The sequence below is a fragment of the Pantherophis guttatus genome, chromosome 1 (assembly GCF_059756535.1).
Source record: "Pantherophis guttatus breed Tessera chromosome 1, ASM5975653v1, whole genome shotgun sequence".
Classification (NCBI taxonomy): domain Eukaryota; kingdom Metazoa; phylum Chordata; class Lepidosauria; order Squamata; family Colubridae; genus Pantherophis; species Pantherophis guttatus.
The window spans coordinates 321,733,270-321,761,055 of NC_142063.1; the positions used below are offsets into that span (position 1 = coordinate 321,733,270).

General features: G+C 39.5%; 1 protein-coding gene across 4 annotated transcripts in view; it reads left to right on the forward strand.

Annotated features, from left to right (window-relative positions):
• OTOF (otoferlin) overlaps window positions 1-27,786 on the forward strand; it is a 177,010-nt gene that overhangs the window by 143,603 nt on the left and 5,621 nt on the right. For all 4 annotated transcript variants that reach the window (XM_034421227.3, XM_034421229.3, XM_034421228.3 and 1 more), the window contains exons 31-44: window positions 5,588-5,617; window positions 6,945-7,073; window positions 7,830-7,896; window positions 10,314-10,471; window positions 13,347-13,481; window positions 14,361-14,498; window positions 16,128-16,255; window positions 16,618-16,788; window positions 18,884-19,044; window positions 19,707-19,849; window positions 21,241-21,329; window positions 22,686-22,784; window positions 26,561-26,802; window positions 27,219-27,397. In XM_034421227.3, coding sequence (XP_034277118.2) covers window positions 5,588-5,617; window positions 6,945-7,073; window positions 7,830-7,896; window positions 10,314-10,471; window positions 13,347-13,481; window positions 14,361-14,498; window positions 16,128-16,255; window positions 16,618-16,788; window positions 18,884-19,044; window positions 19,707-19,849; window positions 21,241-21,329; window positions 22,686-22,784; window positions 26,561-26,802; window positions 27,219-27,397 — 1,869 coding nt within the window. The remainder of the gene's footprint in view (window positions 1-5,587; window positions 5,618-6,944; window positions 7,074-7,829; window positions 7,897-10,313; window positions 10,472-13,346; window positions 13,482-14,360; window positions 14,499-16,127; window positions 16,256-16,617; window positions 16,789-18,883; window positions 19,045-19,706; window positions 19,850-21,240; window positions 21,330-22,685; window positions 22,785-26,560; window positions 26,803-27,218; window positions 27,398-27,786) is intronic.

Genomic DNA, 27,786 nt, shown 5'->3' on the forward strand with positions numbered 1-27,786 from the left:
TCTTCCCTCATTTTGTACAAAATATTCTAAGATTTGAGTTAATTTATATTATAACATTCATTTCATTACTGAATCGATCCAATAATAATACATCTTTATGTTAAATTTTATATAATTCTACAATTCTTGTATTATAAAAATCTCTATCTTCTTTCATTTCCATATTTTTTTTATCTAACCATTGATAAAATAAGTCCCATATCTTATAATATTGTTTATCTTCTTGTTCTCTAATTTCAAATGTCAATTTGCTCATTTCAGCACATTCCATTATTTTCTTAATAACTTCATCTTGCGTTGGTATTTTCTCATTTTTCCAATTTTTAGCAAACACAATTCTAACCGCTGTTAATACATCATGCTACAAGTCTTAAATTTGGAGAGCCCTGTTGTAGACCACTTCTGTATATTTCTTCATGGGCTACTGGGTCCGGTCTTTTGGTTTACTTAAAATGATTTAGAGGCTTTAGTTGATTTGTGTGCCACAGTGATTTGTGTGCTATGATGATGCCTTGTAGGTATAACAATCTCTTGATAGTTTCTGAGATAGTTTTGATGTATGTAGGTTATCCTTTTTGTTGCTTGTGTTGGTTCGTAATGTAGTGGTTTGAGAGTCCAGCACTTTTTGATAAAGAGGTGTGGATATTCATTTAGTTTGAAGATGTTGTATGGGGTTTTTTTCTGGTATTCTGGGTTATTCTGTGATGTCTTTGTAGTTATCTGAATAATGTCTTCTCCAGCTCCTGTTATGGAAAGCTGGATTGTTATTTTGGTAATGGAGTACCTGGTTAGTGTGGATTGTTTTTCAAAAGATTCACATTTCTAATTTGCCATCATTTCCTCTGCTGATAAGTATATCCAGGAAGTGTAGTAGGTTGTTTTCTTCTTTCCTTGTGAATTTTATTCCCTTGAAAATGTTGATTTTTTAAAAATAATTGTTCCTTTTTATTATGAGGGTGTTGTCTGCATGCTGGATCTGTTCTTTTGGTTGTATCTTGCTGCGGTCTCTGAGTCCCATGAGCGGTGATCTTGTGAGCGTTCCTCTGATTTGTTGCTATATTAATTCATCAGTTGTGTTTTGTTTGCTTATACCAGGGGTCCCCAAACTTGGCAACTTTAAGCTTTAAGGCGTAGCTGGCTGGAGAATTCTGGGAGTTGAAGTCCACAAGCCTTAAAGCTGCCAAATTTGAAGACCTCTAGCTTATACTCTTAAGCAAGGGTACCTTTTTGAGATGGAGAGCAGCTCTGGCCCTTATGAAGTCTTGGGGGAGTTACAGAAATGGACAAAGATACTGCATACAAACCACACCCTTTCTTTCACATAGATGGCACACTATATACTTAGAATTCCTGGGAAATAATACATGATTGAAGCAGGGGTGGGTTCCACTTACCTTTACTACCTGTTTGCAGCGGGAGCGCACGCGCTTCTGTGCATGCGCAGATCATCCATGATGACATTGTGGCAGGTGGGTGGAGCCTCCCATCGGTTTTACTACCGGTTCTATAGAACCGGACCAAACTGGGAGCAACCCACCACCGGATTGAAGTCTGCCTCCCCTCTCCCCCCCAAACACATGCTGAAGTGATCCTTATGTTTTCCTTGCCTATTTTTTAATGGAAGAAAACAATGTTCTTATGAAAAACTGTTGGGTAGCAGAGGTTTTAACCTGTTGCTTTTCAAGTTCTCTGTTTCCTACCTGTGAGTGGTTCGTTAGAATATGCCATGTGCCTTTGACAATCAGCCCAAAACTCAATAAAGCATGATGCTTTTTGCATGTGACAACTGGAAAAAATGAAAAATAAGAGTTCTGTCTCATACTCAAATGCACAGGGCACGCTTTCCATATGATAGGGCAGAGATGGCTAACCTTTTTGCCATCATGTGCCAAAAGTGGGGGGAGTGTGTGAAGGGGTTGCGTGCACCTGTACCCACACCCATAATTCGATGCCCCCTGCACATGTGCTCACAACACCCACCCACCCACCCACCCACCAGCAAAAACGTTACTGGTGGGCCCGGTAGGCCCATTTTTCGTCCTCCCCAGGCTCCAGAGTCTTTCTTGGAGCCTGGGGAGGGTGAAAACAGCCTCCCCCACCTTCCCGGAGGCCGGAAATGGCCGTTTCCCAACTTCCGGTGGGCCTAGAAGGCCTGAAAATCAACTGGATGGCGCACACAGGTGCGCTGGAGCTGAGCTAGGGCAATGCTCGTGTGCCCACAGATATGGCTCCGTGTGCCACCTGTGGCACGCGTGCCATAGGTTTGCCATCACAGTGACAGGGTATCTGAGAAAGAAATCAAAGTACCTCTCCTCATAGCAACAATTTTAGAAATAGCAGCAGTAGTTTCTTTTTTTTTTTTAATGTCAAAGGGATATTTCTGTACATGTACTTAACCACATCTCCTCATCTGCACTTCACTCCATCCCTCACTTATTGGGAAGCGGGGGTTAATTAAACAACACAGTTCAATCAGGGAACATTAGAACGCTCAAAACAACATAGAACAAAATGTTCAGACCAAATTTCAAAACACAAAGATTTTTATTTAGAGCTTTGAACAATTGAACCCGCTATTTTGAACTCAGAACTGTTAACAGATGTGCTCCAGAAACATGAATCAAGAATATCTCCCAATATACTGTATATCCACCACAGACCAAAAGGTGTATTCTGATGAATTGAGATCCAGTAATGACATATAAAATGTTCCAATTCCACTTAAAATATGTTTAATAACAACCCTATTTAAATTTAGTATGTACAATTTGGGACTGAGGGGTGGTGTTTTTGTTTTTATTTTAAGATGAATAACAAAAGCAAATATGTAGTTAATATTAATGATCTTCGTTGGGAAATTTAGCAATCCGTTTCCAAATACATCAACGCATCAACAGAAGGATAGTATCAAGACCATGTGAAGAGTTAGTACCGCTTTATACTGCCTTGGTAAGACCACACTAAGAATACTGCATCCAGTTTTGGTTGCCACAATATAAAAAAGATGTTGAGACTCTAAAAAGAGTACAGAGAAGAGCAACAAAGATGTTTAGGGGACCGGAGACCCAAACATATAAAGAATGGTTGCAGGGATTAGATATATCTAGATCAGGGCTGTCAAACTTGTGACCTGCAGGCCGGATGCATCATGCGCTGGCCACACCCACATTCGGTTTAGCAAAGGGGAGGAAAGTCCCAAAACGTCACGTGATGATGCCTTGATGACACGGGTTTGACAGCCCTGATCTGGATTAATGAAAAGAAGGACTAGGGGAGACATGATAGCAGTGTTCAAATATTTAAGGGGCTGTCACAAAGGAGAGGGAGTCAAGCTATTCTCCAAAGCACCTGATGGCAAGACAAGAAGTAATGGATGGAAGCTTAACAAAGAGAGATCCAACATAGAACTAAGGAAAAATTTCCTGACAGTTAGAACTGTCAGTGGAATGGCTCCCCTCCAGAAGCTGTAGATGCTCCATCATTGGAGGTTTTCAAGAAGAGTTTGGACAACCATTTCTCTGAAATGGTATAGAGTCTCCTGCTTAGGCAGGGGGCTGGACTAGAAGATTTCCAGGGTCCCTTCCCACTCTGTTATTCTATAATTCTGTACAAGCAGTGCTGGGAATAAAAGGATTTATGGAGACTCCAGTTAGTCTTGTTTACCTGGCAGCTGAAAATGAAGCAAAAGTAAGAGCTCAAAGCTTCCATGCTCCATAGAGTGTAGTCAGAGGAATATATGAAAAAAACTTGTTGTTCGTTGCATTCAGTTTAAAAGCAGAATATAAATGCATGTTCTCATATCTTGGGAACTGGATTGAAAGTGTGGGAAGCTCCATTTCAGAGAAGAAATCTGGAAAGACGGGTAAAGCATTCAGAAGATTGATTTTGTATAATCTCATTAATCTATCTCAAGATTAATTGAAGAAAGTCGGACTAGGTCTGATCCACAAGACAAAAAGCATCTTAATTATAGCGGCCAATGAAACTTTGAGACCCAGTTCCTGCACCACTCTGTCTGAAACAATTTAGATTCTTCTGATTGTGCCTTGAAGCATAGCAAATTCTTTTTAATTGATGGAAGCAAATGATTTCCTCTCTGAGTTTTTCTCCTTTTTGCTATTAGCGTCAGGGACTCAAAACGATTGGCTTTCTGAGCAAGTAGTAACTGATGTGCCAGCCATCAAAGGAGCTTCCTAGCCAGGTGAAATCTATAGGGCTAAACGCATATTGGATGGCTGTGTATGGGATATTGTTTGGAAAAGTCTACCTGTCTAGAAAAAAAACAAGTCCAGTAAGTATGATTGAGCTTCCTGGTTTGAGAATGCAGGTTGGTTAAGCCCATCATCTCAGCAGCCTCTTTGCAAGCATTCCCACAATATGTTCTCAAAATGATAAATGAGTATATCAGGCCAAAAAAGTTAGGCTGCTTCCCCTTCATTGATTTATAACACTTTGGCTTCTCCAAAGGTTAAAATCGAATTGTTATGTGGGCATGAATTATATTTAAAGAACGTTTATTACCCTTGGAAATGCCTGATCTTCCTGGTTACCTATTAGTAAAGGGGCTCTTTTTTTTTTTAAAACAAATGTAGTACATGAAATGGGGGGCGGGGTTTGACAAGCCAATTTTATTCTGGTATTTAGGGAAGGGTGTGTATTCTGTTTAGTCCTGACATATTTAGTATGATGTATAGATCATCTCCACATGCTTTCCTAGTTTATGATTTCCTTTACCAGAGGAACTTCTTTTTTTCTTTTTCACTTTCGTGAACATTAAATCCCCTTGCAAGACTTCTGTGCAATACAGATCTTCCCATCCCCCAGAATGACCTTTGATTTCTATATTACCCCTTGGGAGCCTTCTTCAAAGTCATACTGGGAAAGAGTGCTTGCTTTATGCTTTTCAAATCGAACGTTTTGGCAAGCATTGAAACAGTACATACTTTCAAAATGAGTGTCTTCCTGACAGAGTGTTTTTGAGTTTGGCATGTTTTGCCCAGGGGAGGATGAACAGCTGGATGACAAGAAAATAGAGGGGTGGGAGAGGGGCAGGATACCTTTCCCCAACCAGATGACCTCCAGATGTGTTGAAGCCAGAACTCCAAGAATTCCTAGTCACTGTAAGAAAAATTGCTGTTGTTCCAAAACATCTGAAGGGCATCAGATGGAGAAGACTATTCAAGGAACCTGAAGAACAAGTGGTAAAGAGTTTCAGGGAATCTGTGGTTCAGTGTTTGCCTATACATGCTATAAAAAATTTGTGAATTGATGATCCTACATAAAGCATAAAAATAAAATCAATTTGCCATTAGCTATTCTGCATGTATGAATTAGAGACCTAGTTTTAAAAAAAAATCTGGATAGAACAGTACCCTAAGCTTCTTCATCCATCTGTAACATTCCTTCCATTGATTTGGGCTGTGTGTTACCTTCCTTTTTTGTTTGATATCACTTATGTGCTTGGGCTTCCTCCATTGCTCAGAGATGCTGTACCCCATGTCCAAGTAGGTGCACTGCAGAGACCAAGAACTCTCCTTCATTGTATTAACTCTTCCTTGTTTTTCCCCATTCCTTTCTCTGATGACAGAATTCCGATGCTGTTGTGAAGGTGGATGTGGTAAGTGACAGCTGTGCTTCTATGTGTCCTACTAAAATATCTTCTCTGGCATCTGGAAACAATTTATAATAACATTATCTTCTTAAATTCAGGGAGTAAGCTGCTCCATTCTTGGAAGGCCTATATATAATGAGAATAGACCAGTGAATATTTGAGACTGATAGATACATACTAGGCTTCCTGAAGATTTGGGGGAAGTTTTTGCCCGAGGTCCTTTGCTCTTATACACACACACACAAACACATACACACAGAGAAATCTCAAATTGATAGCTATTGTGCAATGCACACACAAACACACACACAGAGAGAGACTTGGAATTCTCAATTTATATCATAAATTGCAGCTTTAGTGTAATGAAAAGATGTTGGGGAGATATAGATACATATAGAAATAAACACAAATATAAAAATGATTTTGGGCCATGGCAGCAGGTACGGCAATAAATCAGTTTAAAATAAACTGATTTATTGCAGTGTCTGCTGCCATGGCCCAAATTCCTTTTTATATGTAGGTTTGTATCTATATGTATACTACTATATATGGGTGTATATGTATATGTATACATATATGTATATGTACATATGTACATGTGTATAATTTTTAATTAAATAATATTTTTGCAAAGTTACATGATGAACATGAACAAATTAAAAAGAAGGAAAAAGATAAAGCTAAAAATGATGGAAACAGTAGAAATTGAGAAAGAAAAAAAGAAATGCTTAAAGAAGTAACTTCCAATCTTCTTTACAAACATACTTAATGCCCCTTTTCCCTCTTCCAAGGTACGTAATATAATTCCCTTCTCCCCATCTATATACAGCTCTTTTCAATCAGTACCTTCACCATTTATCCATTTTCTGAAAAAGTCCACCCCAGATTTATTGACTGAGTCACACAAAATGCCTAACCTAGTTAATCAATTAATCAATTTTCTGGATTTGCAGAATACATTGATCCATTCAAAAAATAAGTTAGTTTTTAGCATATTCTAGCACCCTGAAGCCAGAGGGGCTATAATTTCTGTTTGGAGAAGGTACAGAACTTCCATAAAATACATGTGTTGGGTGAATCAGTATAATCCTCCTATTTTACAAAAAAAAAAATTAAGGATGCACAAAACACTGCTGCTGGGGACTTCTACAAAGGCACCAGGAATGCTACCTGTGACCCACCGGCCAAAGTTGCTCAGCTATTGTATAGAGCAGGGGTCTCCAACCTTGGCAACTTTAAGACTTGTGGACTTCAACTCCCAGAGTTCCTCAGCCAGCTTTGCTTTCATAACTATTTCATAACTATCTCTCACTTCTTTTCTACTATCCTACAGTCAGAAGAAGAGAAGGAGAAGAAGAAGAAGAAGAAGAAAGGAAATGCAGAAGAAATTGAGGATGAGGAGCCTGATGAGAGCATGCTAGACTGGTGGTCCAAATATTTTGCTTCCATTGAAACTATGAAGGTGGGCAATGCACTGGCAAGCAGGACAGATATTCAGAATGTTCTCATTTAGTATATGGCCTGTAGGCCCTGAACTCTTTTAGACATCAGAGAAAGAAGAAGAGTTCAGAAGTATCTAGTAATTCATCTGGCAATATTATCCTACTGAGATGAAAGGCTATGTGAGATCCAGTCTCACATTTTTCATGGACCAAACATACAAATTAATCCACCTCCATATTCCTGATTATGAGCCTTTACTTAGCCTTTCCAAATTCATTTATTTTAAGGCATTGTTAAAAGCAATCCCAAAGCAGTCTTTTTTTTTAGATTAGATTGGTTATGGTATGTTTCTACTATACTTTCCTTAGGAAAGAAAATTACTGCATTATGTCCCTTTCCTCCAGATTTCATAGCCTACATTCTGAAGAAATATCTGAATCTTTATAGTATTATTGTGCTGCCTATGAACTAAAGAAGCTTCTTGCATGAGAAGCAAAACGTCTTCAAGGAAAAACAAAAATCCAGTTGCCTTTTGAAAAAGCACTTTTGGGAGTTCCATTGTATTAGTCATTGTTCTGAGCCTTCCAGTTAAAGGGTAAACATAGGTCTCTCCAAGACTGGAGAGGACATGATTTTTGTCATGCCATAGGAAGTATTGCATTTGAATTCACCTTTCTCTATATTTCTGTAATCTGATAAATGATTACGCTCCATGTGTTGAAAGAGAAATTATGCTACATTTACCCACCCCATTGGCTAACCTTCATTTTTCTAGCTACTTCAGCAGCAAGAGGCAGCTGCAGCAGAAGCTGAGGAGAAAGAAGAGATGGACAACACTGAAGGTAAATCTTTGAAAAGTAGGAAGACAAAGAAACAGGAGAGGAGATCTTGGGATTCGTCCCTTACAAAGAAAACCCTAACAATAAGCAGGAAAAACATTCTTTTCACTGCAGCTCTTTAATAAGGAAGCATCTCACCTGTTGATTGATTGTCTGTTACAGAACAATTAAAGACCAATGCATAGTAATATTTAGCAAGTCCCTATATTGAGAATGATATATGGTGCTAAAGTAAGTACACAAGAAACTGTACAGAAGGACAATAGCCTTATGTGGATTTCCTCTGAGGCAGTGGCGGGTTTCAAAATTTTTTACTACTGTTTCTGTGGGCGTGGCTTGGTGGGCGTGACGTGGCTTGGTGGGCGTGGCTTGGTGGGCATGGCAGGGGAAGGATACTGTAAAAACTCCATTCCCTCCCCACTCCAGGAAAAGGATACTGTAAATTCACCATTCCCTCCCCAATCCAGGGGAAGGTTACTACAAAATCCCCATTTCCTCCCGATCAACTGGTACTTGAGAGGCAGAGAATAGATGTGGGTGGGGCCAGTCAGAATTTTTACTACCAGTTCTCTGAACTACTCAAAATTTCCGCTACCGGTTCTCCAGAACTGGTCAGAACCTGCTGAAACCCACCTCTGCTCTGAGGAGTATATGGGAGCTCATGGGAGTTTATAGAATAACACTGCTTAAATTAGTAGAAAATATGAAAAAGTATCCTTCCCCCCATATAACAGCCATACTTTTTTCATAACAGCCATTTGCCATTCCAAATCTCCCTCTTAATCTGTTGTTGTGACCAAAACCTGGCTCTCTAAAGTAACCAGATCACTATGAAGATAGTATGCGGCACTATCAATAGCACTTCACGGTGCTTTTACTGCCCTCTCTAAGCAGTTTACAAAGTCAGCATATTGCCTCCAACAATCTGGGTCTTCATTTTACCAACCTCGGAAGGATGGAAGGCTGAGCCAACCTTGAGCCTGGTAGGATTTGAATTGCCAAACTGCAGGCAGCCGACAGTCAGCAGAAGTAGCCTGCAGTACTGCATTCTAACCACTGTGCGACCACGGCTGATAGAACATAATTTTATATGCATGGATGCAAATAATAATACAGTATATATTGGACTCCTCAAAACTTTAGTTCTTTCCTGAATGTCTATGAGCAAAAGCAGAACCAGGCTTTATATATCTTGGGCTCACTATATTTCATGGGAAAGAAAGGCAAAGGCAAAGCAAAGGGGAAAAAAAGGCAGAAATGGTAGAAATGAAAGCATGAATACTGTAGTTAAACACATCCATGTGACTTCATTGCTTATCCCTTCCTACTAGGTCAGCAATGCTTCGAGGCAGAGGTGGGTTTCAGCAGGTTCTGATCAGTTCTGGAGAACCAGTAGCAGAAATTTTAGTAGTTCAGAGAACCGGTAAATACCACTTCTGACTGGCCCTGCTCCCATCTATTCTCTGCCTCCCAAGTCCCAGCTGATCAGGAGGAAATGGGGATTTTGCAGTAAACTTCCCCTGCCATGCCCACCAAGCCACACCTACAGAACCGGTAGTAAAAAAATGTTGAAACCCACCACTGCTTTGAGGTATGGCCATTGAACAGAAGCAATCTAGTTTACTAGGCCACAGGTTTCTGATGATTCTTCCCCATTGCCACTTGTGGCAGAGTGTCATAGGGTAATTGTGTTGATTGCAAGTAAAGCAACAGCTGATGATGCCAACACCTTGTCATTCTTACCTAAAGGGGGTGTCAGCTATGATATCTTTTTTATTTTTTATTATTTTTATTTTTTGATTCATATGCCGCCCTTCTCCAGAGACTCAGGGCGGCTTACAGTGCGTTAAGCAATAGCCTTCATACTTTTGTATATTTTTACAAAGTCAGCTTATTGCCCCCACAATCTGGGTCCTCATTTTATCTACCTTAGAAAGGATGGAAGGCTGAGTCGACCTTGAGCCTGGGGAGAATTGAACTCGCAGTAATTGCAGGCAGCTGGATGTTAAATGCTGCCTTAGTAAGGAGGCATTAGCCTCCTATACCACTCAGGCTCCTTTTCTCTTGATTTGGTTCTGATTCTTGCATTTTCTACCTCTGTAAATCCATTCACTTCAACTCAATTATTTATGATACTTATCAGTTCAGGTAATGAAATATCTGTCCAATAAGAAACCACAAGGCCCCCAGAATATACTGAATATTCATAACCAGCACAAGGTGCTTTGCTTGCATGCTTATTTCAGGGCTGGAAGCTAGATCAGTATTGCAAACTTTATTTTTTACTAGCTAATTTTTCTGTCAGCTTTCATGCATGCCTTTGGCTGATTTTTTGTTTTTGTTTTTTTATCTCATGCCTTCCCTACCACAAACATCTTATTCTTGCCATCCATATCTGCTGCTCTTCTCTGTGAGCTCAGAAATGAGACTTGATGACTCTCCTATGAAAGGCTCAAAAGCCCAAGGAAAGACCAAAGACAAAGTCAAATTATCCAAAGAGGACAAGAAGAAAAAACAGCCGCAGCCGCAGCCTGATGCCCCTGAAAGGAAGAACAAGCAGAAGATTGACGAGATGAAGGTGAGCTCTTCCCATTCCTAATCCTAATGAAATGAAAAGCATTTCATTCAACTGTAATGTTTTAGTTTTGTATTTTATTTTTTTATATTTTTTTTGGTTCAAGTCCTTTTAAAATGAAGGGGAACTCTACAAGAATCCAAAGTGAAGCGTCATTCAGAATTCAGTTCGTGTGTTCTGGGAGAGGCCAGTTTCCCAAATGAAATCCGGCCTCTAATCAGAATAATTAACAATTAGCAGGCAAAGTGTGCTGAAATGTAGTAGTACATGCACAGTGGATAGGCACTTCTTATCATGGACTTCATCAGTGGTCCTTTTATAATCCTTTTGCTCTATAAAGCACGTGCCTGTGATGTTACACCATCACCAAGAGAGCAGGGCCAGAATTTATGCCATGTGGTTTGCAGAATGTCATTAAGTATAGTGCTTTAAGATGCCCATAATATTTCACTTGTAGGGCTGGCCAGCCCTAATGCGCATTCTAAAGGATTAAAAAAATTATCTCTTTCCATCTCCAGAGAGTTGAGAAAGAGGGGTCCTTGGCGTTCTCTGTGCTTGGTTGTTTTCTTGCAGATGTTTCATTATCCAAAATTGGTAACATCATCAGTGCTAGTGACATACATGACTAGTCACCAGTTGTTGCCAATTTTGAGTAATGAAACATCTGCAAGAAAATAACCAAGCTCAGAGAGCACCAGGGGTGAAATGCTCCCGGTTCGGACTGGATCGCCTGATCCGGTAGCAATGGAGGCAGATGGTTCTGAGAACCGGCAGCAAAAATCCCTGCCCCCCCTCCACATGCCCAGCTGAGCCGCACAATCATCAGAGGCTTTTTAAAATTATTTTTTAAAGCATTTTTTCTACAACCTCTTTGGATGAAAAAATGCTTTTAAAAGTAAAAAAAAAAAGCAGCCTCTGATGATCGCGAGGCTCCCAGCTGAGTTGCCTGATCGTCAGAGGCTTTTTTTTCTTTTAAAAACATTTTTTCTACAACCTACAAAATTTTCTACAAAAAATGCTTTTAAAAGCCTCTGCCAATCAGAGGCTTTTAAAAGCATTTTTTTAACAACCTCTTCAGCCAAAGAGGTTGTAGAAAAAATGGTTTTAAAAGTTTTTTTAAAAAAAGTTGGCCATGCCCACCCAGTCACTTTACACACACACACCCCAAGCAAGCCAAGCCCACAGAACTGGTAGTAACAAATTTTACATTTCACAACTGGAGAGCACCAAGAACCCTTTATTTCAACCCTGAGCTACAGATACTCTCCTTTATTAGTCGAGAAAGGCCTTCTGAAAACTTGGAGACTTGCTATGAGTCAGTGCAGACAGCACTGAGCTAAGTGGCTCAGGAGAAGGCATTTCCCATAAAATTTCTTCATGTATCATTCAATATGGCAACATTGAGAACCTCTGGACTGCTCATTGCTGTTTATATTCCTGCCTATCTTTTTGAATTCCAGAGTACATGGCCATGTTCTTAAAATGAAAACAGTACATGACTTGGTGTTATTAGAATTACTGCACTCAAAAGTACCATCAATTGCACTTACAAGGATAAAAATATAATCAAACAACACAAGTTAATTCTTCTCCTAAAATTGAAAAATAAAGGAAAAGTCTATTATGTACCGTAGTAATATTTCCTTGTGATACTTAGTTTTGACAGGCTAAGAGACAACATATTTTTTTCCTTTGAATGTCCTCTTGGAACAAGATATTTTAAGAGAGGTAAAACTGCCATTAGGTAGAGAGAGGAGTCTTCTACCATTCCACAGTCAGAAATTCTGAAGAAAAAGAATGTCAACCTAACCTCCCACCTATCTCAGTTCGGGGGAGATTTCAATCATATACAAAATTGGTTGCAGTTCCTTTTGTTCATCCATGTCTTCACTTCCTTTCAGGCTTCTTTTCCAGATGTTCGGAGAGGTCATGCTGGTTGAAGATGACAACAATTATAAATACATCTAAAGGCTACCAAATTGAATATAGATTGTCAGTGTATCTCTATTGCAATGATTAAATAAGATGACCTCATTTTAAAAGCTTTTCACATTCTTTGCTTCACTATTCTTTTATTTTATTTATGAGGAAGTGTGTTTCTACAAAATAAAATACCCACGCACAGCCATGCAGTATCATAGTGGAATTCTGTATTGTGTAGGTGCTGTTCATCATGATGAGAATGGGAGAAAAGAAGATACAAATGAAATGAAATAAAACTTGTGACAACAATTATATTTTGCATCATAAATGATGATAAAAATATTTTTGACTTTCATACTGGCGAAAAAACTGGAAAAGAAATAGGGAAAAGAGATCTCATCAATTTAGGTGGTTCTGTTCCTGCCTATTATTGTATGCTTACAGATGTTCTCCTTTTTTATATATATAAAAAGGATCAAGGACCACATTTTGAAGCTGACATGATGCATGTCTGTGCATCATGCCTCCTGCGTTAGCAAAATATCTTAATTTTGACCAATAAGTACTATTGCTTCTGAATAAGTCAAAATATGACTGTATAAATATAAAATATGACTTATGGCTGTATGACTGTAACTTTGTTGCTTGCGTCCTTACAATTTATATTGATATTGTTTCCTGATTGCTTATTTGTAACCTATGACTATCATTAAGTGTTGTACCTTATGATTCTTGATGAACATATCTTTTATTTTATATACACTGAGAGCATATGCACCAAGACAAATTCCTTGTGTGTCCAATCACACTTGGCCAATAAAAAAATTATTCTATTCTATTCTATTCTATTCTATTCTATTCTATTCTATTCTATTCTATTCTATTCTATTCTATTCTATATATGATCATAATAGCCAGAGGCCCAAATTATGTTATTTGCTCCATATTATCTTAGGTGTATCCCAAAGAACTGGAGACAGAATTTGATAATTTTGAGGACTGGCTGCATACTTTTAACCTCCTTCGTGGGAAGATTGGAGATGATGACGACAATTCTGCAGATGAAGATCGCATTGTGGGAAGATTCAAAGTGAGCGTGAAATTCCACTTATATTTACTTCCAATTTCATTAATCCTGGTAGACTAATTGGCAAGCCAGAGAGGCAAAGAAAGGATCTGATTTTACTCCTCTTTTGATTTGAGCAGAGAATGTGTTCAGTTAAACTGGTCTTGTTTTAAAAGAAAGATAAAGGCGATTTAGCAAGATTAATGAGTGAAAAGAAGGATAGATAAATCAGGAAAGTTAATCCAAATTAAAGGAGATAACAAGTCTTTGTAATGTTATTTCTTCTCCCATATATACACATTGCATCCCTTCTCGCATTTGCTTTGGGGCAGAGAAAAGCGAGATTTCTCTTGTCTACACTAGGGGGAAAAAGGCCAATGAAAGAATTGTTTGGAATTGCTCTAATCATTCTCAGCACCCTCTTCAGTCAAACTTGCATCAGAGCATTTGCAGATTGCAAGAACAAAATACGCAGTATGTGCTCATTGTCATGACGCCAGTTCAGCACTAAGGAATATTTTTTTTTCGCTACTTTGCTGAGTAGGTAAATATTTTGTCACCATTCCAACAGCTGAAAAAATAACGTCTCCTTAAATACAGCTCTCCTGTGGAAATCGTACATTTTTATAAATTACTTATTTATTACATTTTATCTTTTTTTTTAGTTTAAAATATTCCCAAGTGTGATGTAATTTTCACTCATTCCATGAGAGCCACAAAAACTTTTATTCCAGCACATTGTTTAAACTTGAAAGTGTCAGAAGACATTGGGGCTGTTGTGTCACAGGTCTGGTGCTGTTGTTGCCAGAAGATGGGAAAAGCAAACTTAGTAACTTCTTGCCTTCTCTGCCAAAACCTAGATGGATTTTTAATTGAGCTAAAATTATGTCTTCTCATTCCCAGGGGTCCCTGTGTGTTTATAAAGTGCCTCTTCCTGATGATATCACCAAGGAGGCTGGATATGACCCTACTTTTGGCATGTTCCAAGGAATTCCAAACAATGATCCCATCAATGTATTGGTCCGGATCTACATTGTGAGGGTGAGAACAAATGAGACACATCTTTCAAGGTTGTTTTGCACTCATATCCATTCCAGCTCTGAGCCCTGAACTTTTCCTCTTCTGAAGGTTTGGATTCAGTGGTGGGCTGCTGCCGGTTCAGACCAGTTCAGGCAAACCGGCAGTTGCGACCTGCAGATGGCCTGGCCCACCCATCCTGGTTGCTATGCCGTCCTATTTAGCTGTGTTTTTTAAGCCGCGCGCATGCGTGCAAGCAAAGCGCATGTGAAAAAGGCTCACAGTTTCGGTGCTGGGAGAACCGGTTGTTAATTCATGTGCCGCCCACCTCTGTTTGGACTTCCATGTGTTATCTAGAAAGTCTCAGCCTTGGTTTCGTCTTTCTAATTGAGTACTGATTCCCCAGATTTTAGGAAAAATGATTTGTTGCTATGCCTTCCCCTGAATAATTAGGAACAAATTTTATAAGCTTGGGGTGAGTGGGGGGCCGGTAGAGAGAAGAAGGAAATTAAGAAAAAGAGCCCCAGGCAGTGCTATTCACCTTAGGACTAATAAATATATGCTATTAGGACTTAGGAGTAATAAATGTATGCAATTTTGCTGGCCTTTTATACACGTTTGCTCACTCAGTGGGGTTGATGTTATTGGTTATTGGGCCAGCTAAAGAGAGGTATTCTAATTGGTGGCAAAATGTTGAAGTTCCAGTTCTAGAACAGATGTGCCCTAAAGTCTGGTATGTTTGATTGCTAAGGATTTTCCTTTCCCAGCACTCACTTTTTCTAGGCCTCTGTCTCCTAACTTCTATACTTCTTAAGAAACCCAAAGTACTCCATCTAACTGGCCAGCCAAAAAGATAGAAGAACTCCTTGTGTCCCTATCAGAATTGCTTTGTCAACATAACACTTGATTTAATTTCTAGATCAACCAAAAACCAAACTGAAAATGTATTATTAAAGCAGTAACATGAAAATCAGGACCAGCAATTATCCTGAATAATGAAAACAGCATAAAATCACAATTAAAAATAGCAGTAAAGCAATTAGGTTTTAAAAACTCTAAATTTAATATGTTTGAGAGACTTAAAAAAGGTCTTTTTGTAACATTAAAAGTACTAGATGAAACTTTCTGAGAAAAGTTCCTTTACAGCAAGGCAGGGGTGAAATCCAGCAGGTTCTGACAGGTTCTGGAGAACTAGTAGCGGAAATTTTGAGTAGTTCGGAGAACCAGCAAATATTGCCTCTGGCTGGTCCCAGAGTAGGGTGGGAATGGGGATTTTGCAGTATCCTTCCCCTGCCATGTCCACCAAGCCACACCCACCAAGCCACACCATGCCCACCAAGCCACACCCACAGAACCGGTAGTAAAAAAAATTTGAATTTCACCACTGGAGCAAGGTACCCCAAACTTTTCAGCTTATCAGCTCCCTCATGAAATTTCAGATTGTTCATTAATCTACAACCTTTTATTGTATGAATATAATTAGATAAATACTGATTTAATAAATACTACAAATAACAACAACAACGACAGTAATGGATAGTCCCATCAACCCTTGAGGGTTAATATTGACCATTTTGGGGGAGTCCTGCCATACAGGAAGTACCACCACTTAAAAGTCTTTTTCTTTTGATTGTTGGTTGATTTCCCTTCCAGGCTACTGATTTGCATCCTGCTGACATCAATGGCAAAGCTGACCCTTATGTTGCCATCAAACTGGGAAAGACAGATATCAAAGACAAGGAGAATTACATCTCTAAACAGCTGAACCCAGTCTTTGGAAAGTAAGAGACGCCCCTGGTGAATCAGAATGAGTGTGAAATACTACAGGATTACATGGAAGCCAGTTAAGGCATTTAGATGTTATTTGTGTACTTAAAAAAACAAGTTACTAGATGCTACCATGAAAAATAGGAGCACATATACAATAGCATGGGTTTAATGAACTAACTTTAGTGCAGCCCTGAATTCTCCAAGTTTTCGTTTTTAGTTCTATATTTTCTTGCTCATTTTAGCCATAAACATACCTCAGGAACAAATTTTCTTCAAAATAGCCAAAGGATGTCTTTTAGCTTTCTGCATAAGACTCTCCATTTCATGGAAAAGTTGATCCCATTTGCCGTTGTTCCTGTTTCCTCCCATATAGATCCTTTGACATTGAGGCTACATTCCCCATGGAATCCATGTTGACGGTGGCTATTTATGATTGGGACTTGGTGGGCTCGGATGATCTGATTGGTGAGACAAAGATAGATCTGGAGAACCGGTATTACAGCAAGCATAGAGCAACATGTGGCATTTCTTGGAACTATGCTCTGTAAGAATTGTTAACCTTCTCCTTATTTTAAAATGTTAAAATGTTAATGTTAAAATAATGTTCTAATGATACTCTCAAAAGCCAGCCCTTTCTCACCCAAGTTATGGAGCTACCTTTCTGGATCGGGACTCCTTACGCACGGTCACTCATGCCCTCGTCACTTCCCGCCTGGACTACTGCAATGGTCTCTACATGGGGCTCCCCTTGAGGTGCACCCGGAGGCTCCAATTGGCGCAGAGTGCGGCCGCGCAGGTGATTATGGGAGCGACATGGCGTTCCCATGTAACACCTCTCCTGCGCGAGCTGCACTGGCTCCCGGTGGTCTTCCGTGTGTGCTTCAAGGTCTTGGTTACCACCATTAGAGCGCTCCATGGCTTAGGACCTGGTTACTTACGAGACCGCCTGCTGCCACCAGTAGCCTCCCACTGGCCGGTACGCTCTCATAGAGAGGGGTTCCTCCGGGTGCCATCGGCCAAACAATGTTGACTGGCGGCCCCCAGGGGGAGAGCCTTCTCTGTGGGGGCACCTACTATCTGGAATGAGCTCCCCCCGGAGATACGGAGGATCCCGGATCTACGCACCTTCCACCGCGCTCTCAAGACCTTTTTATTCCATCAGGCTGGCCTGGCCTAACTGTTTCCCTTTTTTCCCTTTTTAAAACATAAATTTTAATTCGTTTTTAATTTATTGGGGTGTTTTAAATCTGTCTTCGGCCAAATTGTTTAATTCGATTTTATTCAGTTTTAAATTTTGTATTTATGTCTTTTATCCTGTGGCTGTTCACCGCCCTGAGTCCTTTGGGAGTAGGGCGGTATACAAATCAAATAAAACTAAACTAAACTAAAACTACCTTTTAATAAGAAAATGCCTATCTCTTTGGGAAGATATAAATCATATCTTTGACTTTCAAACCTGCCTATGTCTTAGGAAGTCTTATTGATCAGTCTACCATATGAATTTGAGTATTTTAAGAAACAAACATATAACATTTTTAGGAATAAAGGAAGTTCTTTTCATCAAGTCATACTGTTAGTCATATTAATCCAACACTGACTGCTCCTGATAGATAGAAGGGACAGAAAAAAATCTGTCTAAAATCTAATAGGATTTTGGCACATATGCCCTAATTTAACAGATAAAGCACTGGCTTTGCATGTTGGATGCATTAGCTGTATCCCCTCTGTCTATCATGTGTAGTCAGCTGAGGTAAATAATGTTCAGATGCTAGTGAGAATAGTGTTTCAGATCCAGATATAGCCCACTTGTTTAAGATGAGGTCTTGGTCTCATTTGTATATGAAGAAATACTTCTAGGATATTGTAGATATACTTCTACCAGATATACTTCTAGATATACTAGAAGTAGACTAGATATACTTCTAGTCATAATGTTGTGGCCCGCTGGCAGCCAGTGGAGCTGGCAGCAGAGTCAGACAGTGAGGAGGTTGGGGAGGAACTTGGGCCAATCCAGGGCTGGGGAAAGATCGGACGAGGGCTCTGCATCAGTGGCAGAGTTAGACAGCAGCGAGGCAGAGGAACAGCTAGAGCCCATTCCCAGCGTGCACATGTGCAGAGCTGCCAGAAGACAAGAACAATTAAGAAAGCAGGGTAGTCTCGGGAGTAAGGCCACACCTTGGAGATGATTGGCCCCTCCCATAGGACATAAAAGAGGAGCGAACAGGATGTGGGCTTTTGCAGGAAGCAGTTAGTTCATCTCGTTTCAAGATTGGAAAGTTCTGTTCATGACTCTAATAGACTCAGTGCCAAGTTTGGCCTTGCTCTGCATTTGGAAATTGGTTCTCTGGCAGTGTTCCAAGTGAGATAAAGTGGGGGTTGATAAACATTCCTCTGAAAGACTGTTTGCCAAAGACTTGTTGACTGTGAATGAACGGAATTCACAGTCGTGTTACTAAAAGAGGTTTTGACTTTGCTTCATGCTCTCTAAGGAAGCCTAGGTCAGAACACATAAATCACTCGTCCACTTATTAATGCAATCTTATAAAAACAGCATCCTGATTTTAAAAGAGCATCTGTTAAAGGCGGGATTACAAATTTACAGACCTGAAGACTTGATCTGACTATTTTTCTCTCCACAGCCATGGATATAATATGTGGCGAGACCCCCAAAAGCCTACCCAAATCCTATCCAAGCTTTGTAAAGAAGGAAAAGTTGATGGTCCCCACTATGGCCCTCGAGGCAGAGTGAAAGTGACCAATCGAGTCTTCACTGGCCCCACTGAAGTAGAGGATGAAAATGGTAAGTGCTGAAAATCAAGGCACTTCAGTGATGTATGAGTTTATGAAGCATAACCTTTTTTTATTTTATAACCAAATTGTGTCATTATACTGTAAAAAGTTTGACTTTAGAAGTAAACATAGATTGAGAATCCTGAGAATCAAAGGTTTATCTTCCAAAAATCAAAATCCTCACTCTCGTGGCTGTAAAGATATACTTGAAAATGTCCACAATTATTAGAGAAATGTTAAATCGAGAGTGAGACTATGCAGTAGCTTGAATTATGAAGGAAAGAGATATCCAGGCAACTTTCTGTTACTCACTTTATCTTCTTTCTCCTCTGGTGATTAATAAATAAAATTAAGTTATTCAATACAAGCAACATTATACTAATTTATTTAATTTTCAGAAGATGTATATGAAAACTTTCCATTAATCTTCACCCAACATTTGGATTACTTTCATTCTACTTGAACCATATTATTCAAACACAGTTTTGCTAATATAATCCTTTATTGTGGTATATTTAATTGTGTTTGGCTTTCGTGGGGTGGCTTGGTTTTTGAACTTGTACCTTGCCTAGCATCTGTATGGATGAGGAAGGCATAAATAAATAACAAAACCAACCTTGGTTGCATTCTTTCATTGCCTCCGAATCTTTGCTGTGTTCTCCATGCTTGCAGGTCAGAAAAAGCAGACAGATGAGCATCTGGCACTGACTGTGTTGCACCACTGGGAGGATATCCCCCGCGTGGGCTGCAAATTAGTGCCTGAGCACGTGGAAACAAGGCCGTTGCTGAACCCGGACAAGCCAGGCATTGAGCAGGTACTTAGCAATATTGTTGTCTCCACTGTTCTGTTGGCCTAGCACATCAATTGTATTTGCATTCTGCTATAACTTCTGTTTGTGTCTTATACTCTTTCTTATAAAGTCTAAGCATTACACTAAAGAAGATCCTTTTTGCATAAACGTATGACATTTCTTAATGCCCGCGAGTCTGATCAGATCACAGGTGACAGTCCTAAGAAGTTGTGTTGCTCATCATTTAAAGGAAGTTTCTGAAAAGCTTTGGAAAGAGTTTATCATTATAATCTTTTCTGAGTAGAAGTCTGCACTACTGGTTGTAGAGGAGTCCTTTCTTTCTTTTTTTTCATTTGTAAATGAAATGTATAGAGTCAATATTAGGAACTGATCCATTAAAACTGTCTCCTTTTATGGGTTTTGGGGTTGGTCGCAACATGACTTGTAGGCCTGAATCTAGGAGGAGGTGTACAGTCCTTTTAGATTTAAATGGGAGCAGTTCTTCATCCTGCATAGCTAACACATTAGAGAAGCTTTACACAAAGCTTGGATAGGAGTTGAAGTTACTCACCTCAGAGCTCTCTTAAAGTACTCTACTATCAACTTTTAGATGGCATAGTTCTTAATAGCTTTTTCCTTAGAGATACAAAGGACATCATTCTGTAGGCTGGAAATGTCTTCAGTCCTTCTTGGCACAGCTACTATACCTTCTTGTCCGTTTCATTTTGATGCTGAGAAGTAAAAGAGTTTAGTAACCCTTTAGAGCACAGGTGTCAAACTCACAGTGTCACGTAGCTGTCATGTGACGTTTCGCAATGTTTTTCCCATTCGCGGAGCTGGGGTGGGCGTGGCCTGCGTGTGATGCATCCAGCTCACGGGCCGCCAATTTGACACCCCTGGTTTAGAGAAACAGTTTTCCCAGTGTTAATCAGTTGGGCAGAAGGAGAGTCCACTGTTTAGATCATTAGTATATTAATATGACAACTGTTCAGTGGCAAGAAGGTGGGAATTAAGAGTGTGAACTTGGTTACGGTAACAAGTTTCTCTGAAAGAACACATGTGTTCCATGATTGACCAGTTGATTGAATAGATTGGTAAAATATGAATGACTAACTTATTACTCTATGTTCTGAAGCAATGTATCTCTGAATGCTAATTACACTGGACTGAGAAAGCAATAAAGGAGGGATGTTCCCTTTGAATTCAGCTTATGTACTTCAGAGAAGTGTTCCACTGTCCATAATTCAAAATGAATCACCTGACTAATTCATGTTTATAAAATATTGGGATGAACATGGGTTTATAATAGATAAGATAAACAAAGAAGCAGTGGGAGCCTGAAAATGGAATCCAGTGGTAAGAAGTTAAACTTGGGGGCATCAGGAACCAATAACTGGGTCTTTCCAATGTTGCAGGGACGGCTGGAGTTATGGGTGGACATGTTCCCGATGGACATGCCGGCACCAGGCCCTGCCATTGACATCTCACCAAGGAAACCAAAGAAGTAATGCCTTGCCCTAGTTTGGGTGAGGGGGGTGGGATTCTACTTGGAAGGTCCTAAGTCTGATGGGTTTAGTGCATGCTGGAAAAACAAGACATCTTCCAGGTGCAAAAGGTTGAGTAATGTATGACTGGAACTGAGAAATAGGAGAGAGAGAGAAGATAAAGTTGTAATTAATTATCAATGTTTTTATATACAATTGAATAGATGGAGAAAAACATGTTTTTAGCATTTTTAAAAACTGATTCTGTAGGAAAAGATGCATTTCCCAGGAAAAGATGAATTTGGTTTAAGGAATTACCACACGTGCAAAATGAATCCCTGCCTATAACCCAAATCACTGCTTTGAATTCAGATGTGAAGTTCTGCACAGTCTTTGGAGATAACTTTGCTGATGAAACAAGACAGATTAATTGTCATGCTTCACATGTATAAGTTCAGCCTTTTTTTTTCCTATCCATTAAAGTGGCTCCAACCTTTGTTCAAGCTTCCTCATGAGCCAGAAAAAAAGAAGTTAATGCTTTAATGACTCCTTTATTAAAGTTAAGGCAACTCTTAAGTAGCCATATTATTTTTCAGTTTATGCGGAAAGCTAAACATGGTCACTGATTTATGAATTGCATTTGATTCATGAATTGCAAATGAATAAACAATTTATTCTAAATGTTTTGGAGGCATGGATAATCCTAAATAATAGAGAATAGTGAAATTCATCATCTATCACCATTTTTGGTGATAGCAGAGAGCAGTTGTCTTCAGGCTTTTCTTGATGGGTTATCTATGAGCATCTCTTACTGTTGGAAGCAAGATGCTACCTTAGAAAGATAACTTTGGTGGGAAATTACACTGTTTTGGAACAACATCTCAAAAATAAAACAGATTGGGTTAAGGCATGTGAATCTGAACCTTACCTTATTAGAGGCTGGGTTTTGGACAAAATCAATAGGATGTCATTTGGTCCCCACCCTATTCTGACTAACGCAAGCTTATTTAATAGCAAACTGTCTATCTATATTGCCAAACATATACTGGCTTGTCCTTAGTCACTAAAAGCAAATTTGGATTGAAAGGATATCTGCTGTTTCTTTAGAGAAGTAGGGGGAAAACATCACTTTGAATTTGTGGAGTCCCAGCAGATACTTTTCAACTCCAGTTATAAGTCCAAAACAACTGAAGAGGAAACTAAACAAGCCCAAGATATAATGGTCTTGTTCAAGCAGCTCAAATCTTCCTGGGTGGGGGTAGATGTCTTAAAAGTATATGCACGTTATTTTTATTGGCAGCCTTATACCCTCAAGATCCACCTCCATCCTTCCTCTCCTCTGCTCACCCCTGTCTCCCTTCCTTCCTCCTTGCCAGATATGAACTTAGAGTAATAATCTGGAACACTGATGAGGTAGTCCTGGAGGACGATGATTACTTCACTGGCGAGAAATCCAGTGACATTTTTGTCCGGGGGTACGTACATGCGGCCCCTCAAGGCCAGTTGGGTATTCTATGTGTGAGCTTTCTGTGATTTTGGTGCCGCTTGGCTCTCAAGTCTCTGCAGAGGATGGCTGATTGTTTCATAGGCAAAGCATCTGCTCTGTGCAGGCAGCAGTAATGGATACTTTGCTTCTCTGTCCTGCCCTTTTATTCTGTTCTGTGTGTTTTTGTTCTTGTGTGCCACTGTCTGCTGTGCGTGATAGCTAGGTGTGAGCTTTTGGCAATTCCTGAGAACATCAGTGAGGTTATCCTGAAGATGATGAAGTCAGACATGGTAAGGAGTTATTTACCAAGACTCAGCCCATCCAAGAGGCAGGACTATTTGACCCAGTGGTGGGTTGCTTCCAGTTCTGTCCGGTTCTTTAGAACTGGTAGTAAAAGTGGCGGGAGGCTCCGCCTACCTGCCCGGATGTCATAATTGATCATCTGCGCATGCGGAGAAGCTTCTGTGCATGTGCAGAAGCAAGTGCACGCGCGCACACTCCCGTTGCAAAACAGTAGTAAAGGTAAGTAGAACCCACCCCTGATTTGAGCAAGAGAAAGCACAGAGAAGTTTACTTTTGATCCTTTGTACAGTAATTCCTGTGGTGGAGGTGCCACCATTTAGATCTGCCTAGTGTGCTTTCCTAGTTTTCCATAAAGAACTCCATAACATTCCGTCAGCTCTACCAATATTTTTCCATAAAGTAGGGAAGTACAAGTATTGGTAGAGCTGAAGAACTGCTTTCAAAGCAATTTCCCCAATTAAGTATGTGGTGAACTAGGAGAATTCTGGACCATCTAAAGGTATTTTTGTTGTTTTGACTTCTTTTGTTTCCCATCTATTAGTAGTCTTTTTGCAAAGCATCATTTCATATGTCCAATTACATCATGTGCACACTTAAAAATGAGAACAAGTAATTGGAAAATCTGTGCATCATAGAGTAACACCTGCTAAAAAATTGAAACTGTCTGATGGTCTCTAAGTAAGGAACCCTTGAGTTATTTTATTAGGCGCATGCCAGTATCTCTCATGTGACATAGGAACTGTAGCATAGTTTCACTGGTTTGACCAGAACACTGTTGAACACATGATATATTGAGTAGAAGGAAAACAAAGAATCTCATAATGATAAAGCAATCAGTGACATATACAGAAAAGAAAACAGAACACAAGTGTTCCATGAGCCACCAATTTTTATGGCATTTTTACGGCGGATGAAATGCCAGGTCAATCACACTGTATTCGATATAGTTATATGTAAATAATAAAAATATTTTTAAAAAAGAAAGAAAAGAAAATAATTGGACATCATTTTGATATATAGCCCCGTTCTTCTATTTAGGGATCATCAAGAGGGACATTTTCATTCATATATGTGTGGAACTGTCAGTGTTCCAGTGCACATGTACATTCAGTCATACTTAAGCCTGAGTCAGTAGGAAACACTGGAAGCACAATCCCTTGATCTAAGGAATTAATCAAAGAGATGTCAAAGAGGAAGGAGGGAGAAGCCTAGAAGAAGTATGAGATCTGTCTGAAAAGCTAATGCCAGTGAGACAAACAATCCTAGGATAGATTGATCATTAGTTTCAACTGCTATGAGACACCTTCATAGGAAAAGGCAAGTGATCAGAAACATCTAAAACAACAGTAGAAAACTAAGTGGGCATATCCAGAATGTTTCTGTTAGCTAAGCAAATGGTTTAATATAAACTGTATATCCAAGTAACTCAGTAGCAACTCATGAGCTGATCCTGGAGGGGGGATACTAGTCTCTTTTTCCTTGATCCTTCTTATGGTAGATCATCACAAAAGGCACCAAAATGAGCAGCTTTTGACTCTTAGTCTTAGGTGGTTCCAAAAAAGACAAATACAACACAAAACAGTATTGGGTTATGTACTTATTTCTATTCAGAATTTTTTCTACTTAAAAAACATTCCTTGTAGTAATTTTGGATTGTCTCTTCCATATTTGCATAGCCCAATGCCATGTGGTCCTCTTGGTAATTTTGGATTTTCTCTTCCATATTTGCATAGCCCAATGCCATTATTCCTGACATTGGAATAATAAAAAATCCCAGTCAGCTGTTATTCAGCAGAACAGTTTAAAGATTTCTGCTGGTAGGATTCATGATGGTGCAGTGATTTCATTGTTAGAGGGTAGGGGAATGATGTGCTTTCCATTCAAGATTTCACAGATGTATTTTTACACCTTCCCGGTTAGATGCACTTCTGCCAAACCATGCAGTCTATATGCCTTGGAGCGAATTGTATGATACATGTAAAGGGTGATTTTCTTCTTTTTGACTGAATGTGGAGTGTTCTTGTCTTCTGGCTTTCTGCATGCTTTGGGAAATTGAAGCGGTAATGTGAGTGTTTTGCTTTTTGTGAACCATAATTCTCAGTCAAGAGGCAGAGGCCTGGCTTGGCAAGGAGATTGTGCGGATGGGAGCGTTGAACAAAGACGGCTTGCTTATCTATTGCATGCTTTGGAGGATGGGAAAAGCATTTTGGACAATCATTTGGGGACATGTCAGGCAAAGCCTCTTATTTGAGCAGAAATAATCTCACCACAATGGAACAATCAACCTCACAGAGGACATGGTCTGTTTTCAGCTGTATCAAGCAGAATCCTGCAAATGCTCAGCATGAAACTCCTGGGGAAATCTATGAAATAATTTTGGTATAATGGCAGAATTTCCTGATATTTGACTGTCGTTTCTGAAAACCATCATAAACTCAACACTGGTAATAAAGGCAACATTTCAAGGCTAAAGCTGAAAAATGACTATTTTTAGCTTCTAAGAATTTATTTGGAGGTTCAGAGGGTTGTTTGTATGGGAAGGCAAGGTTGTTTCATAATTAAAATATGACCATTTCTGGTATCCCCAAATGAATGTTTGTTCCTTGAATTCCAATGGGAAATGTTCTTGACATGTGCCATGACAGGCAACCCAAGAGAAAGAAAAATTACAGAAAAAATACTTCCTTTCTATCTCCATTCTCTGCTTAACAGAACAATTCCAAATCTTTTAGAATAAGTATGAATTCTACTTAACATATTTAAAAAAATCACTTTCACATTAAGCAGTGCGGTCATTTTGTGAAATAACAATTTGACTGTCTTCATTCAGAGTAATCCAAAGTACTGTCTGGGTCACTTGGACTTCTAAAGATGGCTGCATTTTGAGGTCTTTGCCACTACTTTTTCTCACTTACAACATGGAGTCACACTCAAGGAGAAGACTTTTTAATCCGGTATTCCTCAATCTGCTTTGTCTCTGTGAGATAGGCCACTTCAGAGATTACAGAAATGCTACTCTATTGTTGTAGGGTATAACAACAGAATCTTTAAATCTTCTGAATTTCTGTCTTACACTTTCCATTTAATCATGATTATGATTTTTTTCCCCTTCCTTTATGGCACATCTGTTCTTTCACTAAAGTTATATCTATATTCCACTGGTTCCTTTTAAACGTATTTGGTTTGCATTAGTCGTTGCCCATTATTCTGCTGGCTGTGGATGATGAGACTTGCAGTCCAACCCATCTACTAAATTAGAGGTAGATTCACTTCACATCATCATGGTCTCCTCCATCTCCCTGCAAACAAAGCTCTCCATCTTCCCAAACTATATTTTGCCGTCCTTCTCCACTGCTGATTGAGTTGACCAAGAATGAACTCAATCATTCAATGATATGGCTGTTTTTTTCCCCCCAATCTCATCCTTTCTTCTGATCAACTTCCTTGTTTTTGTTCATGCAGGTGGTTGAAGGGCCAGCAAGAAGACAAGCAGGATACTGATGTCCACTACCACTCACTGACAGGAGAGGGCAATTTCAACTGGCGCTACATCTTTCCTTTCGACTACCTTGCAGCTGAAGAAAAGATTGTCATTTCTAAGAAAGAATCTATGTTCTCCTGGGATGAAACAGAATACAAGATTCCAGCCCGACTCACATTACAAGTGTGGGATGCTGATCATTTTTCTGCTGATGACTTCCTTGGTATGTCGGAGGCCTTGATTGCTGATCAGATTTAACTTCTGGAAAGCAGATGTTCCTGGATCAGAAATACAACTGAAACTGAAGATGGGCTGACATAGGGGATGATGGATAATCCTCTCAGGAATAAGTAACAAGCAGAGTTTAAGACTGCGGGGATGTCATCAGTAGTTTGTTTTATCAAACTGCACCAATTAAAATTAAGATGACATACATTAATCTGAGACTCATTAATTTTAATATTTTGGAATGTTCCTTTAAAAATAGAAGTGGGCTTTATAAATCCCATGCTCCTTTTCAATTTAAAATTTGAGCCAAAAAACATAGAAGATTATAATATTCTGATTTATCTCTAGCAGCCCTTGTCTCACAGCTAAGGGAATCATTAATATTCTTCCCTTCTCTTCATACTCCCATAGGAGGCATTGAGCTTGACTTGAACCGCTTCCCGCGTGGTGCGAAGACAGCCAAGCAGTGCAGCATGGAACTGGGAACTGGTGAAATAGAGGTGCCCTTGATCTCTATCTTCAAGCAGAAGAGGGTGAAGGGCTGGTGGCCCTTTTTGGCTCGAAATGAGAACGATGAAATGGAGATGACGGTAATGTTGATGCAGGAGACCTAGCATTGCTGTTTAAAGGAAAGAGAGAGATGAGAAAACCTAAAGCCAAGAAAATTGGAAAAATATTATTTTAGATTGTAGGAGTGAAAGGGAAAGTCCCTAAACAGACCCAGAAAGACGGTAGGAAATTATGGGATAAGCAATAACTCACAAGTAAGGACAGCTCACATAGAATAGCATTCCTATGGAGCATTTCTTGGATTGTGTGGCTTTATAATAGTAGCTCAGTGCTTCCTTCCAATTCTTCATGTTGATGGGTAGGTATTAGGGATGAATATGGTAGAGAGATGAGCTTGCTGGAGACAATGCTTGCTCTATTACCAAAGTGACAAAGGGTAAAAAATACCTTTAGTCCACAATAAACAACG